Source organism: Magnolia sinica, chromosome 5, assembly GCF_029962835.1.
Source record: "Magnolia sinica isolate HGM2019 chromosome 5, MsV1, whole genome shotgun sequence".
Lineage (NCBI taxonomy): Eukaryota > Viridiplantae > Streptophyta > Magnoliopsida > Magnoliales > Magnoliaceae > Magnolia > Magnolia sinica.
Genome location: NC_080577.1, coordinates 30,098,277 through 30,117,645, shown reverse-complemented (window position 1 = coordinate 30,117,645; position 19,369 = coordinate 30,098,277). Strand labels below are relative to the sequence as shown.

The 19,369-nt window shown below is 39.5% G+C and overlaps 1 protein-coding gene across 2 annotated transcripts; it reads left to right on the top strand.

The window, feature by feature from the left end:
* Positions 1-9,778: 9,778 nt before the first annotated feature.
* LOC131245885 (protein CHLOROPLAST J-LIKE DOMAIN 1, chloroplastic) lies at positions 9,779-19,369 on the top strand. Of its 2 annotated transcripts, none has more exons than XR_009171029.1 (10): positions 9,779-9,981; positions 11,634-11,730; positions 11,840-11,944; positions 12,124-12,201; positions 15,197-15,252; positions 16,407-16,464; positions 16,993-17,118; positions 18,000-18,118; positions 18,936-19,007; positions 19,111-19,177. XR_009171029.1 is itself a non-coding variant. In XM_058245636.1 (10 exons), the coding sequence occupies exons 1-10, from the start codon at positions 9,881-9,883 to the stop codon at positions 19,171-19,173; spliced, it is 852 nt and encodes a 283-aa protein (XP_058101619.1). In that variant the 5' UTR covers positions 9,782-9,880; the 3' UTR covers positions 19,174-19,369. The 2 variants fall into 2 exon arrangements, 1 of the variants encoding a protein (XP_058101619.1); XM_058245636.1 differs by having other exon boundaries at positions 9,782-9,981; positions 18,023-18,118; positions 19,111-19,369.

Below are 19,369 nucleotides of genomic sequence, written 5' to 3'. Positions count from 1 at the left end.
ATATATATATATATATATAAAGAGAGAGAGAGAGAGAGAGAGAGAGAGAGAGAGAAATACTCACACACATCTAGTGGGACAATTCAAATTGGTCCAACTAGCTATGTCATTTAATGAGCAGTTAATGTTAATAAATCTTTCCATGTAATTAATGAAACGAAGTTTTGTTTGGGTGGGGCCTATCGTAACATTACTGTGAATTCCACCCAATCATTAAGTGAGTCACTGCATGTTACAACCATTGCAAAAAGACCAGCCCTATCCCTGGTTCACGTGAACCACACAATTGGAACAAGTGTAGATAGAAAGCTTACCTTCCAAACTCTTTCTCTTGGTGTGGTCCACTTGAATTACTTATGATCCTGATTTTTGGGTATGATGCCTAACATTTGGTGTGGCAGCTAATGGTTGGAGTAGATTTTACATTTTCATCACGGTGGGCCTTGTAAAAATTAAGGTTGGATGTCCCTTCCAACTATTTCAATTGGTATGACCCACTTAAATCATTGATTAGCTTGACTCTTTTTTTTTGGCTCTGAGCCCAACATGTCATTACACATCCAATGATCGGAGTAAATCTATTGAACACATCACGGTGGGCCCTTTCAAAAATTGAAAGGGGTGTACGCCGGTCACACCATTGTTGTTTCCATGAAATTGTTAATTTCTCTTGAGAAATTTACCACTATAGACGCAACTTTTTACCCCTTTTCTTTTTACGAAGACTTCAAAACTTACCTTACCAACTTAGACTTTGGATGTACGGATGAACATTTGAGGACCAAAATACCCCTGCCTTCCTTTCGGAAGCGGATTGGTTGGCGTGCAAAGACAAGCACGGACGGACGCGGATTTTCGTTCCTATGCTGGGAACTCAGGTGGGGCCCACTGTGATGTTTATGAGAAATCCTCCCCATTTATCCATTTTGTAAGTTCATTTTAAGACATGATGCCAAAAATGAACCGTTTCCAAAGCTCAAGTGAGCTAAAAACATGGTAATTGAACGTCCACAATTGAAATATTCTTGGCCCACAAGTGTTTTGAATCATGCTAATATTTGTGACTTCAGTTCATCCCAGTAGGAATGAAGTTATTAACGGTATGGATGGCATGTAAACATCACTGTTGAACCCAGGTAGGTTTCAACGGTAGGAATTTCCCTAACCACGTTTTCCTTTAGTACGACCCACTTGAGCTTTGGATACAGTTCATTTTTCGCATCATGTTCTAAAATTAACTCACAAAATAGATGGAAGGTGAGGATTTCTCACAAACATTACAGTGGGCCCCGCCTGGGTTCTAAATTAATTTACGCAGCTTCGATATTATCTAAGGGTCTTCGAGATGTCCTTCGATATTATCGACAGGTCTTCGATAGTATCGAAGATCAGTCCAAAATGTCCAGCGAGTTTGACCAAAAATCCTGAATTTCTCGATATTATCTACAGGTCTTCGATATGTCCCTTAGATATTATCTACAAGTCTTTGATATTATCGAAGGCCATTCTGACCATTTTTTAGAATTAGACTTTTCTGGCCCCAGAATCTATTTTCGAGACGATTTTCAGGCTTCCTTATCTTCACTTCAATTCTTCGATTCTCTTCCTTCATTACTCGGTTTCCTTGGATATTTGGCATATGAATTCTTCAATCTTGGTCTCTTAAAATCCATCCATTGACTTCATGATTCTTGAGCATTAAATCCACACTTTTGGCACTGTTTTCAATCTAAGATCTTAAATTCACCTTGCAACACAAACATGAGTAAAATAGAACATTAAGCATTATCATGTTCATAAAACCAAGATATAAATAGGGTCTAATATGTAATATTTGACTCTCAACATGTCATTCACTTGTACACATATATAACTAAAATGTCACATGTAAATGGTGTATATGGATGAACAACATAGATAAATGCATGCATCAATGTGGGGCCCACATTTGTAATGGATTTCAAAATCTACGAAAATCCTGCATGGACCAAATGTATGCATCAGTTTGCTCCGCTCAATTTTTAATTTGCCCTGCTCAATTTTTAGTTTGCCCCGCTCAATTTCTAGTTTGCCCCACTCAATTTTCGGTTTGCCCCGCTCAATTTTCGATTCGCCCTACTCAATTTCTAGTTTGCCCTACTCAATTTTCGGTTTGCCCTACTCAATTTTCAATTTACCCTGCTCAATTTCTAGTTTGCCCCGCTCAATTTCTAGTTTGCCCTGCTCAATTTTCAGTTTGCCCCGCTCAATTTTCAGTTCGCCCCGCTCAATTTCTAGTTTGCCCTGCTTAATTTTCAGTTTGCCCCGCACAATTTTTAGTTTGCCCAGCTCAATTTCTAATTTGCCCCGCTCAATTTCTAGTTTGCCCCGCTCAATTTTCAGTTTGCCCCGCTCAATTTTCAATTTACCCCGCTGTAGACACTGGAAATCGGCGCCCACGCTGATTTAAATGTTTTTGTGGCTTGAAAGGTGGGGGTTAGTAGGCCGATTTGTGAATGTTGGAGTCGCCACTAACCAATTGATCTCAGAATCCTGCAGTCGATTAGAAACTGCGGAATATGTAATGTTTGAGAAATCCGAAGACTCTCCTACCTTAGAGTGACTCCTGATCTGTGATTCGGGATTCTGAATAAGGGACCTCGGTTACAAAGAGAGAAGGTATTAGGTACCCTCTCTGCCCATACAAATGTACTGTCTCTACTTAGTGTAGTAAGAAATCTCAAGGGATGAATGATATGGTCAGATTAGGACTAGGCACATACAGATTTCTGATGTGGTAAGATCCAAGATTTCGGTAAGCCACAGAGCATACGTCCAATGATGTGTCTAAAGGGTGGATGTGATGATGCTTATGCGAAAAGGTAAAGAAAAATGGACTAGATCACTAGGAATTTCTAATGTGATAGGATCCGATGTACGGCAAGTCAAAGAGCATATGTTCACTATAGATCTAGAGAAGCAGGAGGGTTGAGAAGGGAATAGATGTCATGATAAATGGTTATATGTAAAATAAAAAGATCTTTGGCTTGAACTTGAGTAGGCTAAGACATGGGTTGCACCATGATCAATCCGGCTAGACTTGGGATTGAAAAGGCTAAGAGGTAGGGCTAGGGGGTGGCTAAAAGATCAGAACTTGGAGGTTTGGGAGCTCCTTCCCCCTTCTCTCTCTCTCTCTCTCTTCTTGTCTCCCTCTTGGATGTGGATGTGTTGTTGTTTTTTGTCTTGGAAATGAGAAGAGGAGGGGACTATTTATAGCCCTCTCCAATGGCTCTATGGTAAATAGGGGATAGGTAGAGGTTAAAATGATGTAATGGAGGCTTGTGATTGGCTACCTGAGGCTGGTAAAATGGTAAATAGTGAAGGTTGGGAGGGGGGTAAATCCAGGAGAAAGTTGACTTTCGGACACTGGGACAGCTGTCTCCAGAAGATCACATGCGGGCTGCGAGTGGTGGTACTCTGAGTACCGCCGGTGGTAGCCCAGGCTCGGGCCGGGCTCAAGCGTGTGGGCCTCGTTGGTGCACTGGTTCGTCTGATAGTCTCTTTTTTTTGGGCTTTTGGAGTTCAAATAAGTGGGTTTGGGGTTCGGGTAATGGCTCAGGCCAGAATCTAGGGTGTAGGTTGGCGCTGTATATGGATTGAACGGTTTAGATTAGGGCTTCGGGTTACGGATTGAGGGTTTGAGGTTTGGGTCAGGATTTTGGGTGCAGATATAGTCATGGTTCTTTAACTGTCTTAGCCTCTCAAGTTGTCAGCCTGGGTGGGGTGTCTACAGATGCCCCTCTTTGGCCGAGTTTGCGAGCAACTGAGTACCAAAGCAAGTGGACACCCCACCCTTCTGGTCAGAAAGGATAACAACTCGAATCTATTGTCTGCCATTGTATCATTGTCAGTTGATTGTCTGGAAAAGAGATGACTTGCAGATATCATGAGGGCTGAGGAAAACGTTGTGATTATCCCTTGCGCATTCATCGCGGCTTTATGGGTCACCAATCACAACCCTTTCATGTCAGATTGTTGATAGCATTGGAGAGTAAGTCTGAAAAGTAAGGGCCTCTGCGCATTCGTTGCAGCTTTACGAGGATTCTTATACTGTTTGGTCTGTCGTTTTCTTTGCTATGTAATCACCCTAGGAATATTTGGTCTATTTGATCGTCAAAGTGGTTAGCTGCCCTGCACGTTGGTGTGGCCTTACGGGGAACTCATTATGCCGACTTGGACTCGATCAAAATTTACAAATATCCCGGACTAGGTATGTGTAGGTAATATTCAAATTTTACGAATATCTCGAATATCACTAGATTATATGTTTAATGGTCGGAATGGATCTTACATACATTTAAGAGTGGGCCCGTAAAAAATCTGAGGTGGGAGTGCATGTGGTACCTGTTCCCAAAATATTACCGTTTGGCGTAATTTAAAGTTGTAATTAATGCTCATAATGTTTGCATAGAGGTGGCGTTGTTTTGATAATTAATCCTTGTAATGCCGATCCACGGGCGATTTAAACGCAGCTTTGAAAAAGAGTGGCCCCTTCGAGTAGGCCAACTATGGTATTAATTTTAAATCTACCCTGAACATCTGATGGGTCACCTCACTTTACACATAGCACTCAAATTTCAGGCCCATCCATGCTTCAGGTGGACCACACAACTGGAAATAGTTGATAAAGAAAAGTTCACCATCCACATTATTTACGTTGGCGTGGCCTACTTGAAAGATAATGGATATGATTTTTGTCCCTATACAAGTTCTCCTTAGTAGATCCTAACGGACGAATGGCTTAGATCTTAACAAATATGCCACTTTACATAACTATGACATGCATTCTAAAATCCCTCAATATAGGTGTATGCATTGTATAAAAGGGAGAATTTTTTTCATTAAATGCCCAGCTAGTTGGACCAAAACTCACGGTCCAACTAGTTGTGTGTGAGCATTTCTCATGATCTCTATTATATAATTTTGATTAGCTAAAATGAGATTAACTAAATTTTAAGTGGCACCCAAACAGGCCCTGGGAATGTGCTTGAAATGAATTGCAATAAGGATCCACAACCAAAATAGATTTGCAATTTAGTTCATGAGGGATCCCGTGATTTGGATGGTCTAGATCTGCATGCATGCTTGCCATGCATACAGTTGATGAGTCTCCACCATTTTGAAAATGGTGACAAACCGTAATCCTTGTCTGGTTTATGAAACATTTTTGCTCTTTGTAAACATAGATTACAGAATGGTCAAGAGTATGTTTCCTGGAATCTCTCTCTCTAATAATAATATAAAAAAAGTCTTTTCCCTTGTAATTGCCTTTCTCCTGTGCTATGGACCGAAAACCTCTCACTTTAAACTATTTTAAGAACCCATTCATAGTTTTATTAGTTAGATATTAAACCCTTCGATGTTAGTTTACACATGGATTTGTATATTTTCGTATTGATAAAACTGCCCTCACTTTATTGCACGTTGCAATCTCCCCTTGTTGCCTTGGATTGGATTCATGGGCGCACGTGCCACCTTAACCCCCAACCATACCTAGGGCCTGCCTTATTATTTGTAAAAAATCCATCCTATCCATCTATTTTATCAGCTCATTTTAGTGAACGAGCTTATTAATGCACCAGATCTAAAGTGCAAAGTGGGACTTATAATGGCCCCAAGATTCTTAAATGTTGGACGCTCAATTCCTACTATTTCCTGTCACTTGACCCATTGGAGCTTGGTATTGGCCTCATTTTTTGGTTCATAGCATAAAATGAGCCAAATATACATATGGATGAGGTGGATTTGTCAGAAACATCATGTGGCTCAATGAGTGTTTTAACGGTGAACTTTTAATCCCCATTGTTTCATGTTTGTGTGACCTACTTGAGCTCTTGATCAATATCATTTATTGTCTCATTCCCTAAAATGAGGTGGCAGAACAAATGAACAGAGTGGATTGGTTACAAACATCATTGTGGACCCCACTCTAGTCAAACAACCTCTAGACTTAATTTGTAGCCCACTGGAGCTTGTTATCGGCCTCATGTTTGGGCACAAGCCATAAAATGAGCTGAAAAACAGATGCATGGGGTGGATTAGTAAAAAAAAAAAAGTACCCAATGGCCTGAAGAATATTTTAACGATGGATGTTTAATTCTTAATTTTTTTATATTTATTTGGCCCCACTTGAGCTTTAGATCAGTCTCATTTTTGGATCCATGTTATAAAATGAGGTGGAAAATAGATGGATGGATTGGATTTGTTACATCATGGTGGGCCCCACCTAAGTCGAGCAACCCTCCCCGGCTAGACTCAAATGTCCATCAAATCTCTCGCTTGCCATTGATGGACGTTAATCGTCCTGCCCACCGAACTCCATTAGTTTGTTTGGCCTACATGGATATTTGTGAGAAATCCACCCCATCAATCTTTTTTTCAGCTCATTTAAGGCATGTACTCAAAAACAAAACAAACCTGGAGCTAAAAATGGCCACATAATCGTCCCAAGAAATTTAGAGCCCATAAAACTGTTCTACCTCGGTACAACACTGACGTAGGTGCTCTCTTGTAAATTGTAATTTGAATCCGTCTAAATCATGATATTAACATGGACGAGCATCAAGCCAAGTACAACACTGATAAATCAATTTTGTCCATCCGTTAGGTGGCCTAAAAAACAATTAAAGTAGAAAAAAAAATCAACTACACATGCTCATCAGCTAAATTCAATAGCTAGATAAGTGTGATGGGTGTGATTTTGACGATCTAGATCCATCACTGCCACGTGATCGGTGGATGTTTGTTCGAAAGATGTCCACGCAATTAGCAACGTTCACATTTACTACACCTATCTTCATGCAGAGACAAAAATTCATGTGGACCCCACTTATCCTCATCCGTCTCAAATCTCTGGGTCGGCTCAAACGGCAAAAAAGGGGCAGTATTATTATTTTGCAAAGGTACAACCAAGAGAGGTCATAAAACAGTAATAAATGTGATTAACCTCGGGTATAATTGACCTTTCCGTAGTTAATAGCAGCATCTCTCCATTATCCATTCTTGTAAGCAACCACAGAGCAATTTTGAAATAGGTGGGAGATTTTGCAAAATAGTTTGAAAGTGATGAGTATTCTGTCTATAGTCAGAAAACCAAGCTGCCACATGGAAAAATTCCTACAATTATAATTTCATTTTCTTTTGGGCTAATCTCTCCCGGAAAAATACGAATTGGAGTTAAATTTCCAAAGGAGAAGGAAAATTTTAATCGGACTTCTTTCGTATATCTACCTGCCTCTTGGGTTATCGATCGAAAATTTACTGATTATAAATTATTTAGGTATAAAATTACCTGCCGTTAGTCTCCCACATGTCTTGACCAGTGTATTCTCGTGCCCGATGCACAGGTCTTTTCACGCCACGTGGAAGCTAGCAGGGCCTTCTGTAAGACTCTTATCAGGTGGGCCACACATGATAACACCATCTTCCTGCCTGAAAAATTTATTCCATTCATTTGTTTCACTAAGGCTATTTTAGATGGTGGGCCCAAAAATGAAGTAGATCAGAAGTTCAAGTGGGCAACGGGGCAAGAAGAAGTGAGAGGCAAATACCTACCGTTAAAACCTTCCCTAGTCCACTGTGATGTTTATATGCCATCAAAATCATTCACTAGGTCACTCTCACTTCATGGACCGAAAACACCCAAATAGTAGCCTGATCCTAACTTCTATTGCCCTGATTTCCTGTTTTGTGGCCCACTTCAGTTTTCGATCCGCCTCGTTTTTGTATTCATGCCCTAAAATAATAGGGCAAACTAGTGGATGGAGCGGATTTCTCAAAAGCATAACGGTGGGCCCCACCATTTCCTAAACTGGAGGCCTTTCCATGCAACTCCCGAAGCTAGTTGGGACTACCGTCGTGATCTTTGTGATAAATCCACACCGTCCACCAATATTACAAAATCATTTTACGTAGTTTGCCGAACTTTGAAACAAATTTCATGGCTACAAGGCAAGAAAAAGTGGAGAAAGAAATGCCTACCAACGAATGCTTCCAAGGGTCAACCGTTATGTTTATATGCCATCCATACCATTCATTTGGCCATTCAAACCGTTCATAAAGGCCATTCCACTTGGATGAACTGAAAACACCAAAATAGTAGTCTGAATCAGTAACTTTTGTGGCTCCAACAAATGTGCCAATGGTGGAAGTTCAATGCATACTGTCCCTTCTGTGTGACCCATTTCAGTTTTCGATCCACCTCATTTTTGGGCCAATCCCCTAAAATGATCTTGCAAAACTAGAACCGGAACTGGACTGTTTGCACCCTATAATCAAATTGGAATTGAACCGTAACAAACAGGTTCAGCTCTACGGTTCTACACTATTTATAATTCAGCCCAATTATATGGTTTGATTTTATTTATTTTTATAATCTAGCCCAAGCTCCTCTATCGAAAATTTTTACCGAAGTAATCTTGTCATGTTTTGTGTTGATGATTCTTTAGCAGTCTGAGAATGATTTTGTTATGAATGTTTATTCATGTTGTAATCCATTTGATGAATTGTCTAATATTTTATATTTTAAAAAATAAAATTTAAATATATATGGACCAAGGGGTTTGGTTCCACGTTTGGTTCTAATGTTCAATTCTATGGTCTTGTTCACTGTCCGATTCGGTTTCGATTCGGTTTTACATGATCCCATGATCAAGAGCCGAAACTAATTAACCGGTTCTTTGATTTTCGGACCAGTGCATTTCAAAACTGGACCAAACTATGCGGTCTAATCGATTACGGTCTGGTTTATTGGTTCTACCGATTCCTTGTGCACCCTTATAATTGAGCTTAGGATGTGCTTAGCCAAGGTTCAAGTGGACCACACCACTGGAAAGTGGGGATAATGCCATCCACAGTTGAAAACTTCCTCGGGCCATGGTGATGTTTATTTGTCATCTAATGTTCACAACGTCTGAACGTAGGGAAAGCACAAATGTCAGCTTCCAAAACTTCCGTGGCCCTTAAAAAGGTTTCAACCGTAGCCATTTAATTCACACTGTTGTTTCCTGTGGTGTGGTCCCCTTGAGCTTTGGATATGCTTCAATTTTGGGCTCATCCCCTGAAATAAGCTGGTAAATCAGATGGACGGCGTGGATAAGACACATCATCACGGTGGGCCCCACGTAGTTTACTAGTAGCGTGCTGAGTTCCTCATTCCACTGAGGGTATTTATACGGTGGGCCCCACCTGATTCCCGTACCTTCTGGAAACGGATTGGCTACTCCCCCTGCCACCAGCCACGTGGCCGGTGGTCGGTGCTCTGTGGACCCCACCATGATGTATTCATCCATGCCGTTCATCCATTTTTACAGGTCATTTTAGTGCTTGTTAGAAAAAATTAGAGGTATATAAGTCTCAGGTGGACCACACCACAGGAAAACAATAGTGATTGGATATCCACCATTAAAATACTCCTAAGGCCCACTGTACTGTTTATTTGACATCCAATCTGTTGATTAGGTCATACAGACCTAGATGAAGGGAAAAAACAAAGATCAGCTCGATCCAAAACTTTTATGGCCCCCAAAAAGTTTTTAATAGTTGACGTTCATTCAATACACGTTTCCTGTAATGTGGTCCACTTGAGATTGGGATATAACTCATTTTTTGTATAATATCATAAAATGGACTAGGAAAATAGATGGACGGCGTGGATGAAACACATACATCATGGTGGGGCCCACAGAGCACCGACCACCAGCCATTGGCTGATGGCAGGGGGAGTAGCCAATCCGTTCCCGTACCTTCTTCCCCGGAGAGAGAGAAGGGTTTAGAGTCTGCTCCCTCCTGCGCAATTTCCTTGGCCTAAAACCCTAATCTCCCAAAGAGAGAGCTGGTAGAGATGGCGATGGCAATCTCTTCAACCGTCTTCCACTGCCGCAGATCTCAAACTCCCTCCATCGAACCTTCCATTACGATCGCTCCCCGCTTCTTCTATGTCAGGTGAATCCAACGAAATCTTAATCCCTTCACTTCCTGCATTCATTTCTAAGATTATTCAAGTTGGCGGAGATTGCGATCCCATTTTCTTGAGATTTCTTCAATCTTTCCTAAATTCGTCAACTGTTTTTCAAGACGATGATTTTACGTAGAATCTGCCGTGGAGTAATCAGAATCAGCTGGATTTCTTGTAATTTTAAACCAATTCAAGCTAAGTTGGATGGTGGTAAATGGTTTACGTTGTAAATGATTTACTAGTAAATCACTTAAAGACTGTAAATGTCTAAATGATTTGCAGCATGTCTGTTTGGCTTTAAGTTGTAAATGATTTACTAGTCTTTGGATAGCCTGTAAATGGTAAATGAAATCTGCTTTATAGGCTTTCATCCAAAAAACTAGAGCCGTTGCCATCTTCTCATTTACTAGTAAATGAAAACTCACATTTTGCTGGTAAATGAGGAGGGGGCTTTGCTAGTAAATCATTTGCTGCTAGTAAATGATTTACTAGCAAATTAGAGCATCCAAACACAAGTAGTAAATGATGTGCTAGTAAATCGTTTACTACTTGCCCCATTTACCACCATCCAATTGACCCTGTAAGCTAATATATCGATTCAAAGCTCTCTCTCTCTCTCTCTCTCTCTCTCTCTCTCTCTCTCTCTCTCTCTCTCTCTCTCTCTCCTTATGTGATTTCTGAGATTTTGTGATTTTTTTTTTTAATTTTAATTTTAATTTTAATTTTAATTTTTTGTTGTGTTATATTTGGTGTCGATTTTCATTCCTCCTTGCAGAAAAGCCATGCTAAATTCTGTGCTTCAGGTTGCGTTTGGATGCTCTAGTGGGTTGACTTGCAATTATGTGGAAATGGGCGCCTTGAAATTGCCTTTGTTAGTATTCATAGTCTGGACTCCAAATTGAAATTATGTTATTTTCAAGTTGGAGTTTAAACGAGAGTGAATGCAATTTGAGCCTTTGACCACTACTTCCTGTTTGAAGACCAGTGAAGGCAACTGCAATTTGGCTATTTCCTCTGCATCGGACTAGTTATTGCAATTCGATCCAATAGTGCATCCAAACACTGCCCTATGAACTATATTCAGACAAAGGTTGCGCTTTTCTTTGGTACGGGTTGTGTATTTTAGCATATATTCATTCTCTGTTTTCTACCATGTGTATGAAACTTAATGTATTTTGTAGGATTTTCAGTGAAAATGTTATTGAATTTTTGTATTATGCTAATTTTCCAATATTTTCACACAGAAATTTGAAGAGAATGCATGAGTTCTGTCCATATTTTGTAGCTCTCTTTCTCATTGGTTTTCCTTTCAGCAGTTTAGGCCATTTTTTTTTAAAAAAAAAATACTAATTCATATGAAATTTTCTGCTGTTATGACAAACTGCGTCCTTACAAAATTCAAGAGCTTATTTTTTGGTGAAATCTATATTTTTCTTGGTAAGATCATGCTAACATTGCCTTGGTTAAAGCCACTGTTCTTAAATTTTGTATTGTTTATGCTTTTTATGATAATTTAAGTTTCTTTTCTCTCTTTCTTTTCTTTCTCACTTGATGCATTTGTCATCCTTACCACGTTCTTTTTAGTTTAGTGTCTCCTCTGTACAATCAGCAGCATTAAGCAAATGTTTGAGTTTGGTAGGTTCTCTGAAAAAGTCCCAAGGCATTACCGGATGGTATGTACTGCCTCATCTGCTGCTGGAAGTTCACACACAAGTAGTAATGAAAACCCATATGAGGTAACTCGGTCACACATCACTTAACACCACTACATGTGGTTGTAGTAGAATTTGGTGGCATGACCTGCTCGTTTTGTTTGTCAATGTATTATTTTCTATTGGTTGCTAGGTTCTTGGTGTAAGCCCCATAGAGGGTTTCGACATGATTAAGGCAGCATATACAAGAAAACGAAAGGATGCTGAAAGAAGAGGCGATGAAGCATTCGCAGCTCAGGTACACTTTGGTCTATGTGCTGCTTTTCGTTTTTGCCTAACCACTTTGCTTGTGAACCAAGCTTTTACTCCTATTTGGGATGCTTATATCTTTGTATTTAGGTTTCTTATAGTGCATATCACCATGTCATGACATATAGTGGGACTAATTCTTTTTTATCTCATATTTTTTTTTCACAGTTAGAAAGGGCTTATGATAAGATCATGATGGCTCAACTGACGAATCGGAAGAAAGGCGTAACATTTGGTTCTTTTCAGGTATTTTTCATTTTTTATACCAACTTTCCTCATATTTTACTTGGCTTCAGATTTCTTGTGTCAGCAAGGTGTTCCAAAACGGGAACGGTGGCCATTATGGGACCATTACAGCCTGTTTTTTTTTTTTGTAATAGCCGTTTCGACCCCGTAACGTGTAATGGTTATGACCGTTATTGTTATGTAACAACCATTACGTAACCGATTTTGAATACTTTGTGTGAGAGAAGTGGGAAATACACAACTTGTTACACCATTGTTGTTGTCACTGTCAGTATTCGAAATATCGGCATCATGTTACATGTCGCATCCTTGGGATACAGATACGTATTGGTTGTCACTCGGGATATAACATTTATATCAAGTAATTTATTGCACTTTTTGGGAAACATAGGGAAACATTGGGAAATTGGTTGAATTTTTCAATGAAACTTCAAGGATGGTTTAAAAAGACCTTAATACACACTTTTAAATCATAACATCTTAAAAAAGAAGTGCACATAGTAGGTTTCATTTGTATAGGGGCCTAAGCTATGTGCTATCTGACTGAACTAATGCAACTATATTTAAATTGACTGTATAATATTTAGAGTGTGTTTGATGATCATTTCAACAAACACTCCTAAATACTCTGAAATTAGTCTTACTTGACAGCTGGTTGAAGGAAATTTTCGGAAAAAATATTTTAATAAATTTTAATTAAAAATGATTTTATTTTTCAAAAATTGACAAGGACTTAACGAATCAGTAGATCAGCCCTCATACATGCTTGATTTCATGTTTGGAGTGCAACATTGCAAGCAATTAGGAAGAAATTGGGGAAATTTTGAATTTCTCCAAATTTCCCCAAATCAGACCACCTATACTCAAATTTCAAAATTAGAGTGTATGTGATGATTATGCTTCGAAATTAGTCTCAATTCATAGCTGGTTGAAGGAAAAATTCGAAAAAAAACATGGAGAATATGAAGAACCAATGGATATTGAAATCAAAGCTCCAACTCCATGATTTTTCATGCAAAACATGAAGAACCAATGGATTTGTAACCATTTGACACCGATTTAACATCATTGCAAAAAAGAAAAAGAAAAAAAAGATCGGAAATTGAAAATGCTCACCGGATTGAACACATGGGATATATCGGCATTACCTGCGCGTTTCGTATCACACAAGTGGGTTACAAGGTATATCATGGGATATATCGGCCGTCAATATTTAAAACATTGGTCACCGTTGTCATCATCACGATCATCATCATCATCATTATAGTGGGATTAGCTTTATGGATCTTGTTTTTATTAATTAATCCTATCGGAGGCCCTATCCTCAATAAGTGAACAAGCCTCACATCCCTACTTGCGACCACAATACAAGTCCTTTAGGTCTCCCTTTCTTTCTATTTTTAGGCCTTTCAACCCTAATCAATGTTCTTCTCCTTATCAAAGCCTCTTGTAACAGCACCTTCATAATCCATAGGTCTTTCAACCTAATCCATGGATCATTGTCACTCTATTAGTGGCATCCTCATACATCTCCTTAGTGGTGTCAATATAGCCTCTGGGGACCCTTTTCCAACTTATCATTCACCACATAACCTCCCCAAGTACCTGTATGCTTTCTCTACAGTTGTGCATATCCTTTGTTCTTGTAAGTAGGCATTACAATGCTTCCCCTCTGCCCATCTGGTATTTTCTTCATTCGCAATTGCATTTGTGTGAAAATACTGTAAGCAACAAGTCTGCAACTGCACACGTATGCTGACTTGACACTCCAGTATCCAATGTGCTGTAAGTTGGCTCTTCACAGCTGTCAATAAGTGGACAATACAGGATTTCACTCTACCATGGTAATGATGCTTCGTTGATGTTTTTGCAATGATTGGAAGTGTATAAACTGATGTGCACTCTCTGTTGGGATACTCTTAGACTGTTGGAACTTATTATCTGCTCTTTTGATACAAGGGGCATCCACGTATCACATGCATTTTTCAAAAAAGAAAAAGAAAAAAAGAAAAAAAGAGGGAGATGGCTGGCGCCTTGATAGAGTGGAATGACAGAACATGATTCATGTATGCTACCCCAGTTAAGTGGATTAAGCTCCGATGATGGTGGTGGTGGTCATCTTTCGAAAAAAAGAAAAAGAGAGAGAGATGGTGGTGGTGGTGGTGGACATTCTTCTTTATTTTGAAACTGTAACCTGGTGTGTAACCTGCACAGTTCTCAACCACAGCTTTCTGCAGTAATTGATCTGTCTTCTTTCGCCTTCAGTTTCATGGTAACTACTATGGATGCATAGACAATATCAGATCCCAGTCTACCGTGTTTGTAATGTGTTGTCAAGGTATTCCATAATGGTAACGGTGGCCGTAACGGTCACCACTGTTACCGATACGCAGGCGTAACGATCGTTACAACCTCTGTGATGTTTGAAATTTTTTCTTTTTGTTTGAAAAATTCTGAAAAAAAAATATTTAGGAAATCCGGAATAATGTAAATATTCCAAATATGTATTCATTTTTTGTTTTGAACATGTTTATAGTAACGTAACGATCCACCCTTTGATGAGAGTGTTGTATCTAGTTGTTTGGTGAATTTATGAACATGCATGTGTCTCTAATATTTACACATCACAATCAAGCATTAGAAATAGAAAAAAAGGAGTGGCATAAATACCACTCTCTTTTCTTTTTATTTGAAAAAATGGCCCTCGAGCTTCTGTTCGCCCAAATCACTTTGATTTGTTTGTACGCATTGACCATGTGTGCTGATTGTCGTCATTTTTTTTTTCAAACGTCTGTGTGATTCCTCCCACCCCCCAAGTCATTACCTCTCCTGGGGTTATAGTGCTCAAATCCCTTTAGTCTTTATTCATCTTTGGAGAAATAATTTGTTTGCTGATCTGTCTAATCTGATACAACTATCTCGTCATTGATGTTTATTAACTTGTGTTTTCCATTGTTTTGTATTTAATACCATCTTTAGCTGTTGTCTCATGCAGGTGTCAAAAGATATTAAATATGCTGATAAGCAGCCAATTGTACCTTGGGGACCGAGGTACTTCACATAACTTTCATCATCATCATCATCATCCCAACTAATTGGAGTCAGCTACACGAATCCTGTTCCGCCTGTCCACTATAACAAGGACCATATCCTTAGTTAACAACAGGACTTTGCATAATTTTTATGAATGAAAAAAATGTTATCACCGTGTGTAGTTTGAAAAATAGTACCGCAAACTAGGCTGTTAAATATCAAAGTGCTCCTGTTTTTCACTAATCAATTTGTTCGTGCAGTCTACTTTTTTTTCTTTTTTTTTTAATCAGAGTAAATAGCCAATTGGAAATAGTCTTTTCACATGGAATTTTGTTCTCTTTTCTTTAGTACTCATTATCACAAGTTTAGGGGGTTTTCTTGTTTCTGTGTTAAACCCAAGGGACAGCCTACGTGTGTGGATTGCTCATGGATTTGGCTTGTAACTTCTCTCTTTTACCATTGCTTTCTCCCTATCTATTCTTCTTCTAATTTTCTCGATGTTACACGAGAGAGAAAAGGAATGATATAGCTCTCCTCATTGCATCTCCTCAACAGGGACTTTCCATGAACTCAATCCGTGTGAGTATTACCTTTCTGCTCTCCCCATCCATTCCAACTAACACCTCAAATCTTTTATCATACACTTAAAGAGTGGGTATTGTGCCCATTTACTTTTGACTTCCAATTTTAAATGTCAATGCTGCCAACATGATGTTCCTATGTTTGTTTCCATTCTCTACCTGGGTAACAGACTTCAGTCCATATATGCTACAAAACACTATAAATGGTTATGGAACCGCATTGGATTGCATTTATTGTAATTGATCTACTACTAGAGTGACATACCTCATTCTGTTTTCGTCCGTACATCAATGGTATTCGACCCCATGCTGATCTCTCTTTAGTACCCTGAACATGATTTTGAACTGATGGGTGCATTTCTGTACTTGGGGCAAGATGCTCCTCTAGATGACAGATCATATATCCCACCAACCATGATGCCGGAATTATTTACCCGACGGATTTTACCTTGTGAGGCTTGTGATTGGATTGTACTAAATTGGCATCCAGATTGATCTGTTTTAGCTCTTTCTTTGTGGGGGAAAAATATCAGGTTTCTTACTGCTCGTTTGATTTTTTTTCTTCATTATTGGATATTATCTACTTTGCAGGTTCACGAAGTCTAGTGAAAAGGACATGCGTATCAACATGGCAATATCAGCTTTATTTGTAAGTTTGGCAAAAACTGCCTTCAATTTAGGTTGAATCAACATGATTGTCATCATTTGCTGCGAAACATGATTTTTATTTATTTTTATTAATTTTTTATTTTTTTTGTCCTTTGGTACCTTTCTAAAACACATGTTGCCTTGCAGAACTCTGCATGGTAGTCACCATCTATAAAATAACTGTAATTGTTGGATCATCTATGAATAACTGCAAGTGTTGGATCATGTGGTGTGGTGTGATCTCTCTCTCTCTCTCTCTCTCTCTCTCTCTCTCTCTCTCTCTCTCTCATGTCTCTTTGCTCTCTTCATTTTTAGTTTGCTTGTTTTTTTTTTTTTTGTTTTTTGGTTTTTGTTTTTGTTTTTTGGTTTTTTTCATTTTGGGCAAAGCTCGTTTATCCTTGGAAAAAAAGGAACTGCATTACTATCACATTCTACACTTAACCGTCTTAACTTCAGGGTTCTTCCTGCTTCCTACTACTACTATGGTAACCAAGGGTTGATCCAACATCATATCCTTGTCTATCTGCAGACAGTTTGGATTGTCATCAAACGCAGTGCCGAATGGAAGCCTCTGCAGTTTTTAGCATTTGTCTTTGTATACCGAATATTTGAGAAGTTGAAATCTTTTGAGCCTCAAGTCTCCCCCACATTTACTGTGAGTTATACTCAATCTACCTTCCCTTTTTCAATTATTGTCTTATTCCTTCACCAAGAACTCCTAAGGGCCTGTTTGGAACGTGGGATTTGGTGGTATGGAATTGCATTTGATCCAATGTAAATTCAATCTGGTGTTTGGAAACGACAGGAGGGATTGGATTAATCTAGGTATGATATCATCCAGTCCCAGTAGGAGATTTTGCAGGATTTCTGGTGGGTCTCGAAATCCACTGCATCTGTGAGCCCCACATTGACAATGCATATGTGCCCTTAACACGTGACAATCGAATTGCATATACATACAGGTGACCAGCATCAGTTGTGAAATCTGGTCCATTGATTATGATTCCACGGTCCACCAAATGCAGGTTTCACTAAATACAGTGATTTTCCCAAAAGGAAGAATTTGATCCCAAACATGAGATTGGACTGTGAAAATACCATGGTATTTCTAGCATATAATCATTGTGCAATAATGGTGTTAGTTTCATCTAATGCAATTCCATACCATTTAATCTTGTGTTCCAAACCGGCCCCAAGTAGTTTTCTTTCTTTTAGTCATTCATTTCTTTTCCCTGTTTTTTCTTCTTTAAAGCTAAGATCAGTTTATATTCTGGTATCCTATTTGTTCCTTATCCAAGCCTAAGGGGATCTAGGATGTATGTGAAAATGAGGGTGGCAGCGTTTGTGCATCCCCTCATCGGCATTTTGGAGAGGTGGGGCCATTTTGCACATCCTTCAAAATGAGAATGGAGTGATGATGGTTTTCATTCTGTTCTCATTTTGGGCAAGGGAAGGGCTATCCCATCAGCATTCTTAGGTTTATCATGCTAGCCTTGAGCAAATTACATTGTGTTGAAACATGCTACTCATTTGAAGGTACAATCCCTGTTTGGCTGCAGGAAGATGGTGAGGATGAAGGGCGAGGATTGCGAATGGGAAAGCGCCTGCTCCGTTCTCTTGCATTAGTCTTTGGCTGTATAGCTGCTGCTTCTTTGGTATGTGATTCCATTTGACTGTTAAAAGGAGGCATCCATAATCATATTGCACATTGGACCTCTGCTAGCATCACTATTGTAAGTAGATGGGTAAGGGCCCTCATCTCATATGTGCTGCCTGGGCAAACATGTACAGGATCCAGGTTCAGGTGGGGCATGCAGTAAACATTTCCAGATCCAAAATCATGCTGGTTCATTCACCAAATTACTATTGGATGCAAAAAAATGTTAGGGCAGAATTTTAAAAAAGTCACTTGTGTCCACCTGATGAATGGTCTAGATCCTGCACATGGGTAACATGTTGACATGAGTCTGGTGAGGGCCCTTCTCAATCTCACTCGTGCGAGTACCCTTTGCATTCCTCTGCACACTGTTGTACTTGTAAGCCTTAAAATATTTACATTCTCTTATGGCCCCTACTCCACCATACGCATGGTAAACATGTGCAGTTATCAGGACTGATGATCTGGTGGGCCAGACTATCTGTATGGTCCGTAGATCAAACCCCACAGTAATTGGAATCATTGGATTCCTAAGGACCATCCAGGAGTTCCTGTTGAATGTGGGCCAGAGCTCTGTTTCAAGCTAACTGTCCCTTCTCAGGCCATGGATTGGATAGGTACACAGTCCAGTGCCCAATGATTTTTGGCATATGGCCCATCCACGTGATTAGCCTGCAGAATCAATGGTCCTGACCACTGCACACAAGATTCCTTACTGCACGAGCTGCGATTGCACGCCTCCTATTTATGTATCTTTACTGCTATTTGTTTCCCATCCTTTCCCAAATCAATCCATGGTGTTGATGTCGTTGCAGGCATTCACGGGAGCTCTCAACTTGATCGAACTTCTTGGCCGTTACATACCCGTTTTCCTTTACAATAATCAGGTACACCAACCGCACTACATGCATATGCTAAGCAGACATGTGCATGCATGCGACTCTAACGTCTCCCTTAATACTGAGATCTCTTTCTTTTTTGGATGGGCAGGAGTTGTTCATTACTGCATCTACGGCAGTCATGCTCTTCATCATGGCTTCATATTACAGATAACAATTGTCAGTTTTGGTAGGTTTGTGAATTCATGGCACTTATATCAGAGGATTGTGGTCCCTGTATTTTGCCGATATAAGCATTCTAGTGTGTACTCTGTATCCTTTTTTAGAAAGGGTTTAGGGCCTTGACAAGGCATTATTTTGTTGGTGCCGGTATGAGCTTAAGAAAACCCACACCAGGTCTATTTGGTCTA

Bases quoted from the DNA above. Each gene is read 5' to 3' on its own strand.
- LOC131245885 (XM_058245636.1), top strand. From the start codon at position 9,881: ATGGCGATGGCAATCTCTTCAACCGTCTTCCACTGCCGCAGATCTCAA. The intron at 15,253-16,406 runs GTACTTCACATA...TCTACTTTGCAG, and splicing joins ATTGTACCTTGGGGACCGAG to GTTCACGAAGTCTAGTGAAA. The intron at 18,119-18,935 runs GTATGTGATTCC...ATGTCGTTGCAG, and splicing joins GTATAGCTGCTGCTTCTTTG to GCATTCACGGGAGCTCTCAA.